This window comes from Panthera uncia (genome assembly GCF_023721935.1).
Source record: "Panthera uncia isolate 11264 chromosome D3 unlocalized genomic scaffold, Puncia_PCG_1.0 HiC_scaffold_8, whole genome shotgun sequence".
NCBI classification, from domain to species: Eukaryota; Metazoa; Chordata; class Mammalia; order Carnivora; family Felidae; genus Panthera; species Panthera uncia.
In genome coordinates this window covers 75,155,839-75,179,490 of record NW_026057586.1, presented here as the reverse complement: position 1 = coordinate 75,179,490, position 23,652 = coordinate 75,155,839, and the positions used below count along the sequence as shown (strand labels likewise).

Genomic DNA, 23,652 nt, shown 5'->3' with positions numbered 1-23,652 from the left:
GCCCCGCATCGGGCTCTGTGCTGACAGCTCAGAGCCTGGAGCCTGTTTCAGATTCTGTGCCTCCCTCTCTCTGACCCTCCCCTGTTCATGCTCTGTCTCTCCCTGTCTCAAAAATAAATAAAACGTTAAAAAAAAATTAAAAAAAAAAAAGATTTTAGTTTTAAGTAATCTCTATACCCAATGTGGGGCCCGAACCTACAGCCCCAAGATCAAGAGTCACATGCTTCATTGAGCCAGCCAGGTGCCCCTCATTTAGCTTGTTTTTTTTTTTTTTTTTTCAAAGAGAGAATTTCCTCCTTTGTTGTTTTTTTTTTAAGTTTTACTTATTTTGAGAGAGACAGGGAGAGAGAGCATGCAGGGGAGGGACAGAGAGAGCAGGAGAGAGAATCCCAAGCAGGCTCTTCATGGGTAGTGCAGAGCCTGAGGTGGGGCTCAAACCCACGAACCTTGAGATCATGACCTGAGCCAAAGTCAGACGCTTAACCTACCGAGCCACCCAGGTGCCCCTCCTGTCCCCGCCCTTTTAATGGCCACCCTAATGGGTGTGAAGTGGTATCTCATCGTCAACACGAAGCTTTGAGGCTGGTCAAGAAGTTGTACATGGAAGCTGGGCCAAGTGGACAGTGTAGACTTTCAGAAGAAATGCAGAAGAGAAAACAGGGTATCATTGGGGTACCTGGACCTGAATGTACACAGAGATGCAAGACATTCACAAACCCAGCACCGTTTTCAAATAATTTATTAGGAATTTAAAACTGAAAATAAAACCTGGAAAAAGAAGTTACAGATGTGGAGAGAAGAGACACCGGAGGGTGGTAACTTGCTGGCTTCAAAACACCATGTAACATCTTTTTTAAAAATTCCCCAAACAAATCAGAAAACGGAATTCCAGGGCCCTGAGCCCATAGGTGGGCCCAGTGGGGTGGGATGGGGTCACAAGAAGGGGAGGAGAAGGAAGCTGAGTCTCTCATGACTCAGCTCAAACGTGTAGAAAATTAAAAATAAAAACCAATAAAATGCAGCTTCTCTTTTATTAGGAAACATTAAAAAAAAAAAAAAAAAAACAACCACGAACAGCCGCGCATCTCAGTAACAAAGATTATTGCTTTGTGTTCTCAGGGCTAATAGGTTAAGCACCTCACACAGACAATTAACTCTCCAAAGGGGTTTTTAGGGATGGGAACTGTGATGGGGAAGAGAGCTTAGGTCCCCAGCCTCAGACCTGGGGTGAGGGACATAGAGGGGGGGCCAACAACAGGTAAGTGGGCCTCAGCCCTGCCATGCCAGCCAGGTCACTCACTGTTCATGAAGTCAGACCCTGAGCCTCTTTTTCCTTTGAAGGGGGCTTGGGGGCTCGGGGATGCCAAGGGGCTCTGGCTATGGGACCATCCTGGTGGGAAACTTCAGTGAGAGAATGTGGGGGTTCCCTGAGAAGCCCTTTGCTTTCCCCTGGGGTCCGCCCCTTCCCAAAGTACCCCCTTGATGCCCGCTCATGGGGGGCTCAGAGCAGAAACCATGAAGGCCTGACCTAGGCAGGGAGCAGGGGAGACCTTTGGAGAGTTAATTCCTTTCCAGCAGTGGTTCCGGGCGAGCCCTTCTCTTTCCTCACCCCTTGCCCCCATGCTGGGTTTTTGGGGTGAGCAGGCCCAAGGCCTTGACCCCTAGGGCCTGAGTGAGTGGGCTTGCCTTGGCCACAGTTGAGGCCTGCAAGCTTACAGTAACGGTGTCTGAGGAGGAGACAGAAACACAGGGGGAGACCTTTGCCGGGTGGGGTGAGGCGATGCCCTCACCCCCAAGGGGTCTTAGAGAGGGGAAGGGGCTTCACCTCACAGTATTTACATATGATACAGGACGGGATGGTTCCAGGGGCTTGGCCTGGCCTACACAACCCTGTCCTCCTTTCCAGGGCTGGAGGGAGGTGGCCAGGAGCCCACACCCACATAGACATTTTGTTCTCAGCTGGTGGGGGGCACCTGGCCCCTGGCCCCCTACGGCCTGGGGCTTCACATTCACAAACCTAGAAATAGTTTAAAAAACGGTTTCTTTAAAAAAAAAAAAAAAAAAAGGAAAGAGAAAAGGAGGGGAAATCAGAATAAAAAACAAGCATAGGGCTTGCGGCCTGTAGCAGACCCCCTCCGCCCTCACTCTAGCTATGCACAAATACAAAAGCCTTCTGGGGGGGAGGGTCCTATGGGGGCGCGGCAAGGAGGGAGGGGCGCAGACCTGAGAGGGGAGAACCAGAGGGGTGGGGGTGGGGCAACCGGCTAATCCAAAATAAATAAAAGCGGGCAGGAGAGGAGCAGGTGGGGAGGGAAGCCAAGGGCGGAAGAGAGGGAGGAGGTTAGTAGGGGAGCCAGACGCTGTCCGGGGCAGCAGGGCAGGGGCCGGGCCCAGGGAGTTGGGGGCAGGCAGTAGCGGTCCGAGTCGCTGCGGGGGAGGGGGCGGCGGCTGCGGCTGCGGCTGAGGTGTCCCCGCCCCCTCGCTGGCTCACTGTGGTCCTCAGTCAGCTGCAGGCTGGGGCGCTGGAACACAGCAGGAGATTATGGTTACGGGGACCCTGTGGCAACCTGCCACCTCCCCACCCCAGCCTCTCTTTGAGGGTCCCCAGAACACAGGTAGGCTCTCCTAGAAGAGCTTTGCTCACACACTTCGCAGGCTCTGTTCCCAGTTCGTAATGCTCTTTCCCTAGATTTTCAATGACTGGATTTATTCTATTGCCAACTTCTCAGAGACACCTTCTCTGAATCTCTAATTTGAAGTAACCCCTTCTCACATCATTTGGAAGTATCTCATTTGTTCGCTTGATTTTTGTCTGTAGAATGAGAGCGGGAACTCATCTGTCTCATACACCCTTCTTTCCTGAAACAGGGCTCAATAACTAGTTGTTTGAATGAATGCAGGAAGGAAGGAAGGAAGGAAGGAAGGAAGGAAGGAAGGAAGGAAGGAAGGAAAGGTCCCAGGTTCACACAGTATCCTCATATGACTGTGTGTACAGAGTTATCTCTCTCACACTCTCTGGATGTGTATATCTGCTGACAGTATCCTGTTTTAATGGCTGTGTAATATTCCATTGTATGGAAATGCTCTAATTTATTTAAACACTCTCCTTTTGATGGGCATATCAGTTCTTTGCAGTTAAAAAATTTTTTGTTTAATCTCTACACCCACGTGGGGCTTGAACTCATGATCCAAGATCAAGAGTCGCATGCTCTTCTGACTGAGATAGCCAGGCGCCCCAGTCCCTTGCAGTTTTTCAAATAAATGCCTAGAAGTGGAATTGTTGGGTCAAAGACATGAATGTTTAAAATCTAGATAAATAGTGTCAGTCCGCCCTTTGGAAACCCTGAGTCAATTTACACGTTGCTTCCCCTACACCCTCATCAATGTTGGGCATTAGCAATCTTAAAAACTCTTTGCCTGATAGGTAGTATGTGCTGCCTTGTGTTTTTCATTTACATTTTTTAGGTAGCGGGTGAAGCAGCTTTTCAGGTTCATTGACCGCTGCTGGAAGTTCCGTCTCCTCCCCGGACTGTGGGCTCCATGAAGGCAGGGACAAGGTCTATGGCCCAGATTGGGCTGCCCATATCAGCCTGCCCAGGGCCACCCCCACCCGACCCCTGCCCACCTCCTCACCTCCTGCCACCTGTCTCCTGCTTCAGTGGTACCCATTGGTGAAAGCTGTGGCAATCAAAGGGCCCTGGGAAGAAAAAAAATTTGATTCCTGGATTCTTAGGGAAGCAGAGAAGGTCCCGGGGCTCCTCTCTTCAGACTAAGGGTGAAGCACGGACCCTTCTGTAGCCCTGCGCATATCACCTCCACTGCAGGTAGGGCCTGGAATCTGTATATTACCAGTACCCTGGTTAAAATTAGGACATTCCTGAGCTAGAATCTGGGTGGGCAGAGATGGTGAGTCTGCGTGATGTCCCCAGAGCCTCATGCCCGGCACACTGAATGATGACTCCCCCCCCCCCCCCCCAACTATTCCCCCTAGGTGACACTCTTTCCATCCATCATCCCTTGGCTCCCTTCTGCCCGTACAGAAAGACAAAGCCTCTCCCTCCTCCAACTTCTGAGTCTTCCAGGACCAGCCACTCACCCCAAGACTGTGGCCGAAGCCGGTGCTGGGGGCGGGGCTGGCAGCGCTGATGTAACTGCTGACCCCCGAGTCCTGGTTGGCTGCCCCATAGAGCTCGGCCATGGGGCCAGGGCTTGTGGTCCCCAGGAAGCCCCCCGTGCGGCTGGGAGTTGAACCTGGAGGGGGAGCCATCGTCCAGGGGTGAGAGCCTGGCAACCCAGAAAGAAGACGGTGATAGCCGCGGCGCCCACTGTTGCCCCACAACACCCCCTCAAACCTGTTCCACCCACCCTGACTTCACCCTTCCCTCTCCCTCAACCCTACATCCCAGCAGGGCCTGTGGGTCCACTTCCTGGAGGTCTCTCCAAGTCCATCCACTCCCACCATCTTGTCTGACCATTTAGCAGCCTCCTCACTGGCCTCCAGGCCTCCCCTCTTGGGCCCCATCAGACTTCTCCCCATGCTGCAGCTGAGTGCATTTTCTAAAAGCGACATCACTCCACTGCTTAAATGATCCATGTCTCCCCAGGACCTGGTTTCTCCTACCTTCTTCTCTCCACTCCCCATTCCTGTGCTCCCCCTTAATGCTAACTGACCTCCCTGGGGGACACTTTTCTTCCTCTTGCCTTCAAATTAGAAGTTAAGAGCCCTTTCCTCCTGGAAGCCTTCCTGAGAGGCTCCAGCTGTGAGCTTCCCTAGGACCTGACTTCCCCCAGCAGAGCAGAATCATCCTCCAGAATTTACTGCCTTTGTAATAAAACCTGATGCCCCCACCAGCCTGTAAGCTGAGGACAAGGGGTCCCCTTCCTGGCTGGCTCACCAGGAATGTGCTCAGTGAATGTTTGTGGAGCAAATGAATAAGTCCCTCTGCAAAAGGGGGGCAGTGGCTACCTCCCCTTCCCTCTAGACTTCTCTGCCACCCCTCGTCAGCTTCCTGCATCCCAGAAGGCCTTACCTGTCCCTCGAACCACAGCTGCTGCCGCCGCCGCTGCTGCCATTGGTCCGTAAGCAGTGAGAGGAATGGCTAAAAGGGAAGGTATGGTCACTTCAGTGTGGTGGCTGAAGGCACGGAGGTGGATAACGGAGGCCCCCTCTGGGCCGTCTCTCCAGCCTTACCCCACCTCAGAGGGTCGGTGCAGCTCCAGTGCCAAGGCAGAAAGAACTCCTTTGGGCCACCAATTATGCCCTGACCCACGGAATGGATGGAGAAAGGTGGGAGAGCGGATGGCCTCCTAGCAATGGATGGAACCTCGGTTTCCCCCCTGGACTCAAGGAACACATATGAACCACATAAAACTCCTAGAGGGTGGGGGCGGGGCACCCCCCCCCCCGCTGCTCTGAGCGATGCCCCCTTCTCCAGAGAGTGCCCTTGGCCGCCGAATGGGGCCACCTAGCTCAGAGGTCCCCGGGAGGTTACAGCCCTCATCCCAACCTCAGCCGACTGCAGCCAGTGACTGACTGACATGGGGTGCAAGAAGCCAGGCCTGCTGCCTCAAGGTGGGACCTTATCTGAGGTGCGGTGAGTGCCCCAGAGCTGCCTGTGGAATCAGGCTGAAGCCAGATTCCAGTCAAGGCCACAATTTGGCTTCAACCCTTCTGCTGCCTGTCCTGTTTCCCTCACTGTCCCTCTCCTGAGAGCACGCCCTCAGTAGCTTGTGTGCACCCCAATTCCCTGCCTCAGGGTTCCCCTGACCGCCACCCAGCCAGAAGTGACCACTACCTCCCCCCAATTCCTCTAGCCCCCTTTTCTCAGATCCCCTCTTCAGACACAGAGATAATTGCTATTCCCTTGTTTGCTGTCTACCTCCAGTCCGCCTCCACAGTGCCTTATACACAGTAGTGTTTAATAAATGTCTGCCGAAGGAGTAAAAGAAACCTTTTTTTTTTTAATTATTTTTTTTAAGATTAAAAAAAAAAAAAATCTCTACATCCAGGGGATCAAACTCACAACCCCAAGGTCAAGAGTCGCATGCTCTATGGACTGAGCCAGCCATGCGCCCCTAAAAGGGACCTCCCTCTTCTTTTTTGGCGGGGGGCGGAACCTCTTTTTATTTTATTTTATTTTATTTTATTTTTATTTATTTATTTTTTTTCCAGAACCTCTTTTTAAATAAGCCATTGGCTTGAACCTGGTGCTCCCTTGGCTTGGGGTGGTGGGCACCCCCTACTGCTTGGCTCTGCCACTGCAGCCCCTCAGGCTACAACCCCACCCAGAGCCAGGATCTTCTGAGCTGGTTTGCCCTCAGGAATACTTGTCTCCCATCCCAAGATGCACCTTCTGGGGACTGTTTTGGTGACCTTGACCCTGAACTGGAACTGGACCTGGGGCTAGGGACCTGGAAATGGCTCCTGAAAATTCCTGGCAAGGCCTTTGGTCTGGGGGCTTAAAGTCTGGGACCGCAGTGTTCCCACACTGTGAAGTCACCTTGCCTAAGAGCCATACAGTTGGCTCCTCGTCCAGACATCACCTTCCTTGACCATCCTCGCAAAGGCAGCCCCCTGCCCCTGGCCCCAAGGCCTTGGAACATCTCCCTGTTTTATTCTCCTCATGGAACTTCTCACCCTCCACAAGTATTTTATTCGTTTGGTTGTCTACTTGTTTATTGCTGTCTTTCTCCAGCTCCAGGAGGGCAGGGGCCTTGTCTGTCTCATTCACTGTGGTATCCCCACTGCCTGGAACAGCATCTGACATGATAAATCTCTACTGAATGCGTGAAGGAAAATACCCATGTCTCCTGAAGGCAAGAGAAAAATTCAGACCCTACACCTCCAGGGGAAACCCCTTCCCCTGCCCCAAGCTATCTGCTGAGGGGACATTTCTTTCTCACTTCTTTAAGGGCAGGGGCTGGGCTCTGAGGTCTGGTTCCTGGTCTGTTGAGGCATTTCCACAAAGCAAAGTCAGCATGGCCAACCGGAGCAAGAGCTTCACGACTCTAAAGGATTACTCATTTATATAAGTATTTGTTTTCCTCTCTAGGCTGCAAGTCCTGTGAGAGCAGGGCCTGGCTCTGTCCTGCCCCTGCTGTGCCCCCAGGGCCTGGCGGAGTGTCCCACACTGTAGGTCCTCAACACAAAGCTCTTAGATGAGTAGAAAGGAACCCCCGCTTCCAACCCCTCATCGCGGGTCGAACCCAACTCTGCTCAGGGAAGGGCCACTACCACCCCCACCTATAGGACGCTTTACTCCCTCCCCTTTCCTCACCCCCTGTTTTTTCCCCTCCCCCCACTTTGAGGGACCCCTGAGCACCCCTTGGAAGGAAGGTCTCATCTAAAGCAGCATCCATGCTCACGTCCTCCACACACGGCCAGGTTGGGGGGGAGAGTCTAGGGTGGGGTGGGGAAAGAAGCAGGTTGAACAGAGAAACCCCTTGCAGCCCACCTCATTTGCACATACCCCTCCCCTCCCTTTGGACTCGGCCCCCCTGCTCCAGAGCAGAGCTGACTGGCCCAAGCGCAAGCTGCAGCTGGAGAAACGGCTCTTGATGGCCAAGCACCTTCATCCACTTGCTCAGAAGTTGCAAATGGGCAGCCCCGGGGGCTGTATTTGGCCCTCGAATAGGTTTCATTTGGCCTGCAGTGGTTTAACAATTTGGAATTTGTTGCCAACATTTGAAAATGATGGGAAACTCCATTCCAAAGCAAAAGCTGGGTTCCTGGCTTCTCTTGGAAACTGAGATCTGAAAGTACTAGGTGTGCATCCCGTCCTGGCAAGGGTCGGCTGGCAAGGAGTGGAGGCATGTGCACAAGTCTGTCAAAGTCCCCACCCGGCCCACTCTGCTCTGAGCTTGAGACCCTGGCTTCTTCACGGCTGGATCCCAGAGTCTACTTGGTGCCTGGCACACGGGAGGCGCTAGATAAATATTTGCCAAATGGATGAATGAGTGATTTTGCCTCCATCTGCTGGGCTTGGCCCTATGCCCCACCCTTAAGGGCCAAGTAGCTACACAGACTGGCCAGGGCCTGGGCAGAGTCTGCTGTATCCCCACAGTCAGAGGGCTGGTGGGCAGGAGAAGAGGGTCCCACTAGCTTTCCCCGGGGAAAATCCCTGGGTCCTTCTCTTTCTCCCCATGAGGCCTGTGAGGTGTACGAAATCCGAGCGACTGACCTGTAAGCTCGGGGAGGACTGGGGCGCTCGGGAGAGGGGTCCGCTCTACACGGAATTCTAAAATGAAACGTAAAACAGCTTAGGAAGATACAGGGGAGGCCCCTGGGGCATGGCCCAGGGAGGACAAATGCACCCACAGGGACACTGGGTAGGGGACAGGCCATGCACAGGACCCGAGAGCTGGGATGGGGAGAGCACGGTCCCCAGCAGGCAAAGGTGGAGAAGACACAGAGGAGAGACAGAGAGAGAGAGTAGGCAGAGTTGCCCCCTACACCCTGGCCACGGGGCAATGCCGGAGCTTCCGTTCTGGTGTTTCTTAAAAGATTTGACATTGCACCAAAACACCTTCCAGAATCCTCCTCTTTTACTGTTGTTGTTGTTGTTGTTGTTGTTGTTTGTTTCTGTTTTTGTTTTTAGGGGGAGGAGCTGGGGAGGCAGCACTGATAAAAAACAATGACCCTGGAGCAGGTCAGGCTCAGGTTGGGTTCCCAGCTCCACCACTTTCTAGGTGGGTCTTCTTAGCAAGTCACTTTTGCTCTCTGAGACCATTTCCTCAACTGTAAAAGGAGGATGATCACACTTCCCCAACGAGAGTGTTGTCAGGCTTAGACAACATAATGTACAGAAAGGACTCTAAGCTAGACAGCCTGAAAGGCAAAGAATGAAAGTGCTTAGGGACCCTCTAAAAAAAATAAGGCCAGGAAAAAAAAAAAAAAGCTTGCAAAAATTTGATATCTGATATTTCAAAGAAAACAACGTTGAATAGTTATCATGGCAAAATTCAGAACTTTGTTGGGCTTCCTGCCACTTATTCTAAGGTCTAGTGTTATTTTTATTTTGAATTACAAATGAGGGTGGTGATCGTCAGGCTTTTAAATTGTTTTTCAGCATTCAGGGTCGCAAAAGGTCTTGCTGGCCTTGAAGGAGCTCAGCATAGCACGTGGTCATTATAAGCATGTCCATAAAGACACAGCCGGCGTTGGCCCTCAGGGAGGCCTCCACCATGAATGAGTCTGATGCCTTCTCTGGTGGAAGTGGCAACTCAGGACGGGGTGAGGAGGAGAGAAAGGCAAGAGGCAGGCAGAGATGAGCCTGGGAGAGAATCGTGCCATGCAAGACCACGTGGGGTGGGGGTGGGGGAGCCCCCAGCTTCTAGGGAAGGGGTGAGGAGGGGATGGGTGGGGAGGGGTGCTCCTTCCTCAGACATGCCCTTCCTTCCAAGCCTCCAGCAGGCAGACCACCCCCACCCCCAGCCATGCACCCCCAGACACCGCCCTGAGGAGTCAGACTGCCCGGGAACCGGGGACATGCTGGCGGCAGAGAGACACCAAGAAGGACTTACCGGGGAACTGGTAGGTGTAGCCAGGGGCGAGGCCTGTATAACTCCGGCTGGCGTAGGTTGTGGCTTGGAAACCAGGGTAACCTGATAGGGCAAGTGGGCTAGTGTCAGATGCCTCACGTACTGCTCAGACCCTGCTCAGAGGAGAAGGATCTGAGCCATCCACTTCCTTCCCCACCTTGTATCACAAGTAATAGTCAGTCAAATTTACCAAACACAAGTGTGCTTACCATTGCACACCATATCCTCTCCTTAAGCCTCACAGGAATCCTAAGAGGCTGGTATTATTAGACGACCCATTTTACAAACAGGGAAACTGAGGCTCAGAGAGGTGACACATTGGCTAAGAATAATCCAAATCCGTACCAAGATGCTTTGTGCTCTGGCTCCTGCCTTCTTCCTCTCCTCATCTACAATCTTCTCCAGTCACATTTGCCTCTCTACTCTTTCTCAAATCTACCAAGCTCCTTCCCACCTCAGGGCCTTTGCACATACTCTTTCCTCTGCCTGGAGCACACACGCTTCTCCCAGGTCTTCCCATGACTGTGTCCTTGTCATTGTGCAAGTCTCAGCTCATATGTCACCTCTTTGGAGAGGTCATTCCACAAGAGTCCTCCCTCTCATCAGTTGCAATATTTATCTATTTTCCGATAGCACCAATGATCATTATCTGAACTCATCCCCAGGGTTTTCTAAGAGCTGATTTTCTGTCTTCCCCCATCTTTTTTATTTCTGTAGTATCTCCAGGACAAGTTCCTGGTGCCTGCTACTTGTATGCATCTAATAAATATGTGCAGCTTTACAAGAAAAATCATATAGCGAGTAACAGCGAGTGATAAGAGTGAATAACAATTGTGTAACTGGGATTCACATTCAGAGCTAACTGGTTCCGAGTCTCTTAACCACCAGTGTCACTTTTTTTTTGTTGTTATTTTTTAAAGGAGGTGAAACCAGCTAATGAATTACCTTGAAAAGAAAACAGTTTCAGTGTTCCAGACCAAAGGAGGTTAAAGAGATGGGACAACTAAATGCAATACCTGATTCTAGCCTGGATCTTATTTGAGAGAGCGAAACTATGTTATAAAGAACATTATTAGGTCAACAGATAAAACTGGAAAATAGATTTAAATACTGTATGAACGTAAATGTATGAGCTGGATATAATGTGGCTTCATGAAAAAAAAAATACCCCTAGTTTTAGAAAATACACACTGAAAGGGGCACCTGGGTGGCTCAGTTGGTTAGGCATCCGACTTCGGCTCAGGTCATGATCTCACGGTTCGTGAGTTCAAGCCCCGCATCCGGCTCTGTGCTGACAGCTCAGAGCCTGGAGCCTGCTTTGGATTCTGTGTCTCCCTCTCTCTCTGCCCCTCCCCTGTTCACATTCTGTCTCACTCTCTCTCAAAAATAAATAAACATTAAAAAAAAAAGAAAATACACACTGAAGTATTTAAGGGTAAAGGGCTATAGCCATAATGCATGTAACTTAATCTCAAATGATTCAGTGGAAAATCACGAGTGTATTGTATGTGTGTATGTATATATGCATGTATATATATACACACATGCACATACACACACACACATAGACAGCAAATGATAAAGCAAATGGGGTATAAAATTAACAGGTGAATCCAGTGAAAGGCATATGGATACTCTTTGTACTATTTTATTTTTGCAACTCTTCTGAAAGTGTGAAATTACTTCCAAATAAAAAGTTAAAAGAAAACTTCAAGAGAAGACAGTGCCCCATTTGGAGGGTACTCTCCTCACCCACTCTACCTGTTGATCCTCTAGCCCATACCATGCCCCCTCCGCCGAATCCCCAGAGCACCCCTCCCCCCATACCTGGCAGAAAGACTCCTTTGTACTGTTCTCTTTCTGTGTGTCCGCATCTTGTCTCTCCAGGGAGACTGTGAGCTTCCTGGGAGGCCCAGCTCAGATTTTCCACCCTCAGTTGTAGGCCCCAAGCACTGCTGACCCCCACTCAACTTCCCAGGCTCCTGGCAACCTGCACTTACTCCAGGGAGCCTGCCTGCCTGACCACCAGGTGGGTTTGGGTGCCTCCTTGGGCCTCCCACAGCCTCCAAGCACTATGTGGTATCATTGCCTATTGACTCCTGTCTCCCACTTGATGGGGAAGCCCAGGAGGGCAGGTCCTGCCTCTCAGAATCTGCTCAATAAATATTAGTTGAATGAACAAGGAGCAGCCACCTTCTTTTTTTGCCTTCCCAAAAGTCTTTGGGTCTTTGTAAATACTGTTTCCTCTGTCTGGAACACTTTACCCTTCCCTTCTTCCCTGACCTCCTATAACTAGCACCTACCCAACCCACAGACTCAGCTTCAATGTAACTTCCTTTCTGGCTTCTCCAAATCTTGGTCATGTTCTCTATGACCATGCTCTCTTGGCACCCTATACTTCTCCATCCTAACCCTATTTATTTATATTCTTAATTTGTTTTCCCTGCCAGACCACAAAACTCCAAGGAAAGTCACTGTTGTATTTTCTGGCATAGTTCCCAGCATTTATAGTCACTCAATAACTACTGGAGAGATGGATGGATGAACAAATGGACAGATGGACAGAAGGATCAATTAATAAGGACCACTTTCTGGCTACCACTAGAGGGCAGCACCCCATAACCAAATCACCCCACCCTGGGTTGGCTCCAAGACTTGAGCTCCTTGGTCCTCACTCCCGCCCAATGACTCATACAGGAGGGCCGACCACAGAGGAGATGCGACACCTACGCGTCACCAACCCCCCCCCCCGCCCCCACCACCGGTGGCCCTGGGAGCAGTTCCGGGCAGGAAGTAACCACAGGTGCAGGCCTAGCACATACCCAGCATGCCGATGCCCAGCATGAAGGCGTCCATTCCATAGGGCATGACTCGGGACCTCCCCCGGGCTGAGCCCGTCGGCGACATCACCTCTTTTGGCTGAGCTTTCTTACATTCCACCTGCAAGGAGACCTGATGGTCAGTTCCTCCTACAGACATAGGGTCGCAGACCCTCTTGTTCCCTGGCAGGCCTCCTTATCATTAACTTCATAGTTCCCACTTAAGGAGTGCTCGCTAGCTGCTAGAGGTTATGTAAATGGCTTTGCACACAGTAGTAGCTTACACCAACCCCAGAATGGAGGTAGTATTGCCACTCTCATTTGACGGTTGGGGAAACTGAGGTTCAGAGCGGGGAAGTCATCTGCCTAATGATTAGACTAACAAGCGGCAGAGTGAGGATGTTAATCCAGGTCTCTCTGACTCCACCAGCCGTGCTTTTTAACCACCACGAGACACTGGCTTCCTGTCCAGATTTTCAGAGGGTGGGAGAGCTGGCTGTGCCCCACTGACCGTGAGGCCCCTCTGCCTGCCTCCAGAACCTCCGAGCATCCCGTCTCCTCTCTGCCCCTCCACCCATCCAATCCCCCCTCACCATTTTGTTGTTGATTTCATGGAAGTGGATCTCACACACTTTCTCCACGATGTCCTCACTCTCAAACGTGACAAACCCGAACCCTAGAGGGCAAAGGCAGGGACAAAACCAGGGTTTGTGGTCAAAACCCAGCCTGAGTCATATCAACACTACCACGGCTCTCACAGGCCAAATTCCTGAGAGTTAACAAAAGCCTGGGAATCTCTCAACTACCCCCCCGCTGAGACAGGATTCCTAGCTCCCCAATTACAGACTCGAAAGCCAAGGCTCAGCAAAGTGAAGTGACTTGCCCGAGGTCACACAGCAAATTAGAAAACATTATAGCAGTGATGAACATGCCTTTTCTTTCTCAGGTGCTTTCCGAAGAAGGAAGAAAGAACACACACAAACACTTATTTACATTTCCACAAAAGTGTGCACACCCAAACATATGTTTGTACAGTCACACATATACATGACATAGAGGCGCACACACACACGTATACCTCGGTACCCATCTGCCCCGCAAATACTCGGCAGTGCTCACGAAGGCCCCCCTACATGTGGATAGTTATCATGACAAACCAGGCACATATAAATATTCAGACGTAGACACCCTCACACGCACAGGTACAAACGTACAACATACACACACACACCAGCACATACCTCAATCCCCAAACAGGCTAATACACCCAAAGCCCCAGAGCAACCAGAGAAACAACCCCACCTCCTCCTGGGGAGGCCCCAGGGGTTGTAATGGGATTTCTCAGAAGGCAAGGCCCTTGGGAGAAAAACAACCAGGCAATGCACACTGTGGTCCAGATGCTCACAGGTTCGGGGGCGGGGGGGAAGGGGGAGGGTCGGGAGCTGGGCTCAGGTCCTAGGTGGGGGTGGGAGACAGGAGCAGGAGCAGACCGCCCAGGGCTGTGGAGTCGGCCTGACCCTGGGGCTGCCCAGCCTAAGCTCTGGTTACCAGGGACAAGGTAAGCCCAGCAGACACTGGCTGGGCAGACACTGGCTGGGGCGGGGGTGGAGGACTCAGTTTGGAAGGGGGGAGGTTGCTCCTCTGCTCCTCTCGGGTGTCTGCAATTGGGCAAGTTTCTAGCACAGGAAACGGCGGGACAAAAGCCTTCTGTAAGGCCAGGCCCGGGAGAGGATGCAGATCCTTGGGGATAGGATGTCAGGAGGCAAGATGAAAGGGCAGCTGTGACCTGCAGCCCCCTGGCTGACCACAGGCCCCCAGCCTGGCCTGGAAAGGGGGAGGGGGCCATACTCACCTCGGTGCCGGTTGGTGGTTTTGTCAAACATCAACATGGCATCGTCCACCTGAAACAGAGCCTGCCATGGTGGACCCACCAGATACCAGGGGACCTGCCACAACCCAGCAGGAGGGGCTCCCACACCCACTCCCCTCTTGCCCAGGCTAGGCTTTGTCTTAAACCTGTTCCCTGTGCAGGGGACCACTTTCCATCCACACCCCGCAACTGGATGCCAAGGCACCTCCCATTCAACCACCAGATTCTCAAAGGATCAGCCTGCAAATACGCAACACCAAATACCTGCCTGACACTTTGCCCCATCAGACTCTCTACAGTCCCTGCAATGTAAGATCCTCATTTTGTAGATAAGGAAATGGGCTCAGAGAGGTGAAGTCACCTGCCCAAGGTCACACAGCAAATCCTAGACCAAGCCTGGAAGAAGGAGGCACGGAGTGGGTGCTAAAGAAGGAAACATGGGAGCAAGATAAAAAACGGGGAAATGAAAGCCTCTTCCCTTTCTGCAAAAGGCCAGGAGGACAGCAGCCACTCCAGCCAGACTTGACTCCCCTCTCCTGGTACAGATCTTTTCCTTTAATTGAGGTTTCCTTTTGCTAGAGGCTGTAATTAAAGCAAGTAGAGTTCAGTGCCTGGGCTGCTTGCCTCCCACTGACTGGGGGAGGGGCAGGGGGCTGAGGAAAGGGGATGGTCTACATGATTCCCAGTCCCTTGCACCTCAGTCTCCTCTTCTTGTTGCTCCCTCAAGGCAATCCCTTGGATACATGGATAGCCAAAGGCCTGAGCTTCCCTCCCACGGTCCCATCTCCCTCCCTTTGCCTACATCTGGTGCTTCCCCCCTGTCCTCTTAATTCTTGGGCCAATGTCAGCCACCTCATGGGGTTAAGCTAAGGTCTGATTTGTCCTTGGTGGAAATCAAGGGCTGCTTCTGATACCCTCCCCCCACCCACACACACAGCCCACTTCAGCTGCTGACTTCCCCCAAATGATCACACACCCGAGGGATGAAGGAAAACTTCCTGAAGCCACGGGGTACAGTCTCTCCCCGACTCTCCGTGGCTCTCTTTCCAGCCTGTCATCTTCCTTGCTTAAGTGGCAAGGGCAGCCCCTGAACAGGGTGGTCCTCTAGCTCTCCTTAGGCGCCAAGCCACACCAGGCCTCCGAAGTCCCTCTGGGAGAACCAGGACCCCACTAAGCCAGGAGGCTCCTGGGCCCCTGGAGAATCTCAAAGGGAAATGACACCTCCCTCCCTCCCAAAAAGCTTTCTGCTCCAGGGGCCTGCAGCGGAGTGCCATTCTCACTCCCACCCTTATGGACGCACGCTGAGTCCCAATCCCAAACCAGCCTCACTGTCCAAACTGCGCAGACACTTTGGGCTCAGCACATCTTCCCCACCCCCTTGCTTAAACAATAGAAGAGAGAAATCCAAAAAGGAGAGAGAGTTGTGATAAAAATACAGGCTTTAAGTAGGACAGGCTGGAATGGAACCCAAGATCCTGCATTTGCTGGTTGGGGAACCTTGGGCTGGTGGCTTTATGTCTCCAGATTCAGGTTACCTCATCTGTAAAGTGGGCATAACGGTGTTTATCAATTGTATGGAGGAGTTAAATGACAGCACTGTAACACGAACTCACAGTACCTGGTTGCAGTAAATGCTTAATAAATAACAGCTATTATTACCTTTATTATGGAGGGGCTTGCCTACAGTCACATGGGGGAGAAGCAAAGCAAGAGAGCAAGCAGCCCAACACCCCTTGCTTTGAAGGTACCATGAGGACAGTATGTGTCAGTTATGGTGATGACCATCCTATGGAGCACCCTGACTTGTGCTCAGTAATTATTTTTTGAATTAATGAATGAGTAAAAGCCACACCCTCTTCCCTAATCCCACAGCTTTGAGTTTGTGCCTGACCCACAAACTGATTTAGCCCAAATCCACTGCCCTTCTCGCCTTCCTCCACCCGACTTCCAACTCCACCACTCCTGGCCCCCTAGAACCTTCAACTCGAGCCTTGGCTGGACAGACCCCTAGTGGGGCAGTGGGGTTGAGGCCAGGGCAAGGAGCAAGGAAAGTGGCTGGGGGTCCAGGGACCCCCACTGGTGTCCCCTCCTGGGGCCAGCTGAGGGGAGGGAGGCTCCCAGCCCAGTGTCCTTAATAGGCTTTGGTCTCCATGGGAACCCGGGGGCAGGGGGGCTCCGGCAGGGGGAGGGGAGGCGGCCGAGGCCTGCTGACCAGTGGGAGCCGCCAAGTTCGGCGGCCGCTAAGCCTGAGTGGCAGCCATGGCGGCTGACCATTGTTCCCCCCTCGGCGGCGGCCCCTCGATCCGGGCGGGGGGCCCCCCGCCGCGGGGCCCTTGGCATTCCCGGCTGTCCCCCTCGCTCCCTGGCAGCCTATTCTCCGGCTCCCCCTGGCCTCCCCGGGCCGGTTTCACATGCCAACGCCGATTTAGGCCCGAACAAAAGACGCGGCCGCTGACGGCTTCTCCTGGGGCCCGGTTGCCATGGCAACGCCGGCCCCGGGGGCAGGCGGCCTCCAATCACAGCTGCTGGATCAGATTAGTGCGAGCTCTAATGCTCGGCGCTCAGACACAAAGACACCCCGCCGGAGCCGAGCGGGCCTGCTGCTTCCCAGGAGCGCCCTTCCCTCTGGGGCCCAGGCCGCCGACCTGCCCTCAGTCCTGTACCCCGGTCCCCACGGAGGCGCCTGAGCCTAGGCCTGTGGCCCCCACGCCTGCAGCATCCGCTGGCCAGGGGGCTTCCCACCCTCTCCCCTTCTCCCCTGGAGACCGGGCCCTGGAAACCCACCCAGTTCCTAGCTCACATCCCATTTCCAAGGGGCGGTTCTCCTCTGCCCTTTGCCTAACAGGCAACTGAAAAATGCCTTGATGGCAAGGTGGAGACACAGCCCGTAGCCCGTCTCATGTAAGAGAAGACCAGGAACCCTGACACTAAGCACAGCAGCCCCCCTTCACCCCTAGACTTAAAACTTGGCCCCCTCTTGGTCATATCCCCATGGGACCTTGATGTTCACATTACTCACCTTCCTGGGGACACCCTATTGTCTGATGATGCCACATCTCCTTCGTAAACTAAACGATCCAGAAATTTAAGCTCAATGCACCTCAGAGCTGAGAGCCAATCTGCTGGGCCTGATCAGAAATTTAGGGTGCTCTCCTCAGTCTCCCTCCAAATAGCTAGGGGATCAGCACCTCCCCCAGCTCCCACCTGTGCAAGCAGGGTGCTGAGTGCAATTGGGAGTCGTATTTATTGCCTCCTTATCATCCTTACCAGGAAGGAGTGGGGGAAGGTGCAACCGCCCGTGGCCTGGACAGGTGCAAACTCCCAGGAGGCCCAGGGGTGACTGGATTGAACTGGCTAGGGGAGAGCAGCCTCCCTTGGGAGAATGAAGATAAGCAAGAGAAAAACACAGGGGAAGGGCAACCACAGAGACAGCTACTATGTGGCTTCTCTCCCCGGGGATGCATCCAGAGGCTGAGGCCCACAGATAGGACAGAAGCCTGGACTGTGGGTTGGCCTGGGCTCACCCACAAAAAGGACCCGGCCGCCTTTTCACCTTTTGCGGGGACTGGAATGACCTGGCTGGACTCTGCTTGATACTGACCAATTCTACAGGGCTTCCACAGCCCCCGAAAGCACCCCCAGCAGGCACCCCCAGTTTTGACCCACCTTCCCGAACTGCTCAAAATACTGCTTCACATCTTCCACCGTGGTGTTCACTGATAGCCCCCCCACAAAGATCTTCTTCGTTCGAGTCACCATCTGTTAGGGGGAGGGAATGAGAAAGTGGGCATCTGAGTCCTGTGGCCTACTGCCACCAGCAGGGGCTCGAGCCCTCCTGCCAGGGCGCCAGCTGACAAGCTCTCTGTGGCCCTAGCGACTCGGAAGCCCCCGCCCAACGAGCTCCCCCTTGGACCCCCGCCTCTAGGCCTGTCATGGGCAGCTGTGCACCCCACACCCTGGCTGACTTGAGTGTGCCTCCCTCCCTGGAGTCTGTGTAGGGGAAAATGCCTTCTGTAAGAACCAAGGGGACGGGTTAGTGACTCAGACCCACAGTGTAACTCAGAGACCCCACCAGCACCCCTGGGAGAGACTGAGGCCCATCACAGGGTTCCCCTGAACTCAATGCCGACATTTTCCTCATCAACCTCCTCCCAACCCAACCTCCGGCAGCCCTGTGGCCCCAGCCCTGTTTTAGGAAGAACACATGGTCCTAATTACCCCAGGAGCGCATGGCTAATCCACAGCAATTCCCAGCCCCATCCTAACACTAAAGCACCTTCTGTCACCAAACTGCTTAATGGAATTAACCCAATTCCGACCATGTGCTCCCTGGTGCGGCTTCCTTCGAATACCTGCTCCATAATTGCTTTCAGGCCCTCTGCTGGACCCTTCCAGAGATGTCCCCTTCCTGTCTCCTAAAACCTGTCCCTCTTCCTTCGCTGTGACAGGAGCTGGGCAGCATCCTGGCTCCTGCCAACCCCCTTGTAAAGGGGGAAACTGAGATCTTCTGGAGAGGAACCTAGTCCTAGGACACAAGTTAAGTCAGCAGACTCAGGGGTCCTTGGCTCCCTGTACTGTAATCAGCCTTTCTTCCTGTCCCCTATATTTAACCATTTAAAAATTAAGATCTGGCTAGTTGCCTTGGGACCTGGAATAAAATCTTGGGCCCTTACCCTGCACCAAAAGTTTTGAATGCTATATTGCTCAACTGCTCAGAATTCTGTTTTCCATATACCCAAAAGAACTCGCCACAGCACTAGGTAAAGAAAGCACGGGGAGGGCAGCCATTCACCCAAGTTGAAAGACAACAGGTAACCAACCTCATGGTCCCTTCCCCCTCTGCAAGCTGAACATACCGAACCCCCAGAGATAGAAAGGTGATGGGGAGGGGGGGTCAGAGATAGCTCCCTGGCCTGACTCTAGCTAAGCCTCAGGGGGTGTTTGTCCTGGGTTTGACCTCCCCAGGGGCATTGGGTTTAGAGGCTGTGATCTATGAGGTCAGAATTCGACTCAGGGTCCACAGTGTACTGGCTTCAAATACAGGACAATGAATCCCCTGAGGGGTTCCTCCTTCTCCCAACACATGCAGCCCCCTCCCAGTCCACCCCTGAGCACAGATGGAAAGATGCAGGATGTCTTCAATCCACAGAGCGAAGGACATTAAGAATCCTCCCTCCTCCCATCCCAGTCTATTCCCATAACACTCCAAATGAAGGTTCCAGAAGCATCTCCCATAGGAGAGAATGCTGGGAAAATCACTGCCCGTAGTGATAACACACTCCTCCCAGACATGGACATACCTACCTTAGGCTGTGCTCGCCGAGGAAAGGCCACCTTGGGATCAATCTGAAAGAGAAGGGAGAGGTAAAGGGGCTTGGTTATCACAGTTTAGATGGGTGACCACACAGCCTTCAGCCCTGTGGACTTCTCTCATCCCAGGACACAGAGATGACACAGGACAGAAATCACCACAGCCTCTGGCAGAAAAGTGTAGTCGTTAAGCATTTAGGCCCCAGTGCCAGGCTCCTGGGTTCAAATCCCACTTGCACTGTTTCCCAGCTGTGAGACGTTGGGCAAGTTACTTAACCTCTCTGAGCCTCAGGGCCAAGCTCACCTGCAAAATGGACAAATAGTAACACCCACCTCAAAGGGGTCGTCTGCAGACTACTTGAGATCATGCTTACAAAGCACCTGGCAAGGTGTCTAGCTCGCAGCAGGAACCCCAACAAAGTAAGCAAAGTCTTACTTCTTCAAGCACCAGGTATTCAAGGGCCTTCCTCACCTAACCGACTTCACACAGATGATACCAGTCTAGGTGAGGCATGTAATCCAGACTTGGGAAGCCTAGTGGATGGAAATACTCTTTGGTTCAAGAGAAGAGTTCATAAATCACCAGGAATGGACTCAGTTCTGTTTCCCCAATACTACTGACATCTAACAGCCTTCTTCGAGGCTGCAAGCAAACAGCTCCCTGATAATGCAGCCAGGCTGGGGGTGAATCAGAACGCAGGCTTTGGTGACGCACAAGGGCACGGGACTTGGACTCAGAAACTTTGAGCCCCGGCCAAGCCTGTGATCTTGGTAACTTGCTCACCCCTCTGAGCCTCAGTTCCCTCATCTGCAAAGTGGGGATAATCACACCCACTTTTCCCAGGGGCAGCCATAGGGAATCAAATGAGATAACATGGGTGAAAGCGGCCCTTTGTGAACTGCCCTTCATTGCGCAAACAAAGGTGCTATTACCAGCGGGCCACCTTTGCCCTTGGCTGTGAACAACCAAAGGAGAAAAGCAAGATGCACCTGGGTGCTCCTGGGTATATACTCACACTGATAAACAGCAGAAGCCAGGCCACAAGACATTGTGATCAAGGCAGGACCTATGGGGCCTGGTCATTCCAGAGCTTCTTGCCACCCACATGGGTGGATACCACTCAGAAGTTCACCAGCCAATCGCAGGGAAGATCTATCTTTTCCCAAAGTTCCTTCTGTTCAAAACTCAGCCTCGTTCTAAGCAACCGGCTCTGGTTCCTCTCTGCCTGAATGGCATGAACCAGGGACCAGCCTACTCTGGGCTCTCCAGTGGATCTGCCCACAGAGAAGGAGCCTCTAAAATCCATGCTGGGGCAATGCCATCTCTCTCCCAAAGTTCCACTGGGCTCCAGGGAAAATCACAACTGCCCATTTCCCCTGTCTGCAAGTGTGATTTCATACCTCTACGGACATTTTCATCCTTCTTTTTCTCCTGGAAGCAGCCTCCCCAGCCACCAGAGCACCTCAAACAGTCCCCCTGTACAGACCCTGATGGGGAGATGGTACCCAAGCCACGTCTCACAGACCCACGCACACCCGATCCCTGACACACCCCACCTCCACTCTGACTCACAGCTGGCAACATAAATAAAACCCAACAAGTAAATAAAAGGTGAAAGTCAGAACCCAAAATAGACTCCCCACAATAAACCTCCCTCCCCACCCCTCTCTCCCAGGCCAGAGAATGCCAAACACAAAGCCCTTGCCTTTTTGAGTCCCAAACCTCAGAAGGATGCCCATCACACCCTCCTTCCCCCTTCTCTCTTATCAATTTTCCATGACCCCACCCTGCCCCCAGACCCAGTCCCTAAATCTCAGCTTCCTGAGCGCTGCAGAAGCCATCAGTGCATTCTGAGGACAGGGGATGGTAGGAGAACTGGCAGCTTGATGGCAGATAATCACCAAAAACAATAGGCCACTGTCTCTCCATTCCCAGCTTGGGTCACTCAGTCTGCGCCAAGAAGATCCTTTCAGAGCCGGCAAAGTTGAGGCCTGGCCTCATTTGCTCATTACTGCAAGCAGGAGTGGGAGCCACTGGGCAGAGATAACAGGAGCTGGGGACAGGCGGTAATTTAGCAAATTCTTGGGCACAACCAGCTATTGTTGCAGGTAAACAGGAGCCAGTGACTGACCCAAGCACAGGGAGGCCCAGGGCTGGAGGACAGTGGGGGAGTGTGGAGAGAGATCACACTGTCCCGGTCCCCTGGCCTCGGGTCACCCCATCACAGAGTAACCCCTCCTCGGACTTCCTCCTTTTCCTTCTCCCCTAGAGCAGGGGCCTGGGCCAGCGCCCCCTGGAGGGCCCAAGACACTGGGGAGCAGTGGGACAGCAGTAAAATGTTTTAGGAGTTTGAATGCCAAAAAAGCAGCTTCTCCTCAAATCCAGCCCTCAGAAGGGTTGTTTCCAGGCAAGCCAGTTCCCTCCTCATAAATCCCTTCCTGGGCAAAGCAGGTTCACGTCTTCCACACAAAGCGGGGAGCTCATAGACCAAAGGAGTGGGGGGGAGAGGGAGGGGGGATTCAGTGATGCTTTGCCATTGGTTCGGATCGGTGGTGGTGGGGAGCCAAATACTAGTTAGAGTCCAGAGAAGCCACGGGGTGGGTCACTGCAACCCTGACTCACCCAATTTGGGCTAGGGTAGGGACCTAGCCCCACCCCAAGCTGCTCTGTGAGGCATCAAGATTAGTAGGTACAGGGAGGGGCTGGGGGATGTAGCATCTCACCGCAGGCCTGGGGTTTTTCTCCTCCCTCTCCCCCCCCCCCCCCCCCCCCGACTCCAGTGACAAAGTTTCAGAGCTTGGCAGCCCTTCTACTCAGAAAACTCCCTCTTTCCTTAAGGACCCCGTCCAACTGTCCCCTGGGGAGAGACCTGACCCTCTCCTCCGGCGGCCTCCCTCTCCCAAAGGACCCCCGAAGCCCTGAGGGCCACTCACTGTTTTGGAGTCGAGCTCGTGCCGCGATTGCGCCAGCACTTTATCCACCCCCGCCTGGTCCATGAAAGTGACGAAGCCGAAACCCCTGCGCGCCGTAGTGAGGGAGAGGCAGATGGTTACAAGGCAGTGAGTGGCGGTGGAGGGGGGCGAGCCGGGAGCAGGAGGAGGGGGTGAGGGGCTCACCTGGATCTCTTGGTCAGAGGGTCCCGCATCACCAGACACTCCTTCACCTCCCCGAACTGGCCGAAGTATTCGCGCAGCCCTTCTGTAACCACACACCCGCCTTCGGACCAGCTCGGGCCCCGCGCCCTTCCCCCCCTCCCCCGTCCTTTGCCCCCGGTGACCCCGCGACGGCCCGGCCGCCCCCGCGCCGAGCAGCCTGCGCGCTCTCCACTGCCCCCCCCCCCTACCTCCAAGCCCTCACCCGGCTCCCGTGGAGCCTCCTGGCGCCCACGGGGGCTCCAGGAAGACGAGGGCCGAGCTGGGCTGGAGGGGGGACGGCTCCGGCCGGGTTCCCGCCGCTCCGGGAGCCGCCTCACAAAAGTTTGAGCCGCAGGTGCGAGCGGAGTTGGCGCTGCCGCCGGCGGGTCCCGGGGGCCCAGCCCACCCCCCGATGCCCCCTGAACCCCTCATCTCCTCCCCTCCACCCGCTGGGCCGTGCGCGCACGCCGATCGCCCTGCGCTCTTGGGGTCCCCGGGCGGGGCGCGAAAGAGGGCGCGGGGGCGCCCGGGGTCAGCAGGGCGCAGGGCCGGGCTGGGGTGTCCGGTTCCGGGGCGCCGGGGGGTCCAGGGTGCCCTGCCTGGCCGGCTGGCGCTCCCGGGCTCGCTCACCCTGCGTAGTCTGCCAACTGAGTCCCCCGATGAACATCTTGCTGCGGGAGGAGGAGAGACACAAAGGGCCCGCGTGAGCGCCGGGCGCCAGGGCGCAGGGGGCGCGGGCCCGGGCCCCGGGGAGGCCCGGCCCGACCCGGATCGGCCATGTTGGCGGGGCCGGGGCGGGCGCGGGCCGGGCAGGCCGGGCCGGGCCGGGCCGGGCCGTACCAGGGGTCGTGCGGCGAGTCCGGGGAGGCGAGGCCGGGCTGGGGCGCGTCAGTCTCCATCGGGAGCCGCGGGCGGCGCGGGCAGCGGAGCGGCGGCGGCGGCGGCGGCGGCAGCGCTCGGCGCGGGGCAGATGAGGAG

General features: G+C 54.1%; 1 protein-coding gene across 2 annotated transcripts; it reads right to left on the bottom strand.

Annotated features, from left to right (window-relative positions):
* Window positions 1-384: 384 nt before the first annotated feature.
* Window positions 385-23,652, bottom strand: MSI1 (musashi RNA binding protein 1). Of its 2 annotated transcripts, none has more exons than XM_049619244.1 (15): window positions 23,515-23,652; window positions 23,305-23,345; window positions 22,657-22,738; window positions 22,474-22,558; window positions 19,534-19,575; window positions 17,896-17,988; window positions 14,212-14,260; window positions 12,953-13,035; window positions 12,363-12,480; window positions 9,523-9,603; window positions 8,181-8,237; window positions 5,031-5,099; window positions 4,097-4,284; window positions 3,634-3,697; window positions 385-2,522 (listed from the first exon to the last, which is right to left on the bottom strand). In XM_049619244.1, the coding sequence occupies exons 1-14, from the start codon at window positions 23,571-23,573 to the stop codon at window positions 3,656-3,658; spliced, it is 1,089 nt and encodes a 362-aa protein (XP_049475201.1). In that variant the 5' UTR covers window positions 23,574-23,652; the 3' UTR covers window positions 385-2,522; window positions 3,634-3,655. The 2 variants fall into 2 exon arrangements, with proteins under 2 accessions (XP_049475201.1, XP_049475202.1); XM_049619245.1 differs by having other exon boundaries at window positions 4,097-4,251.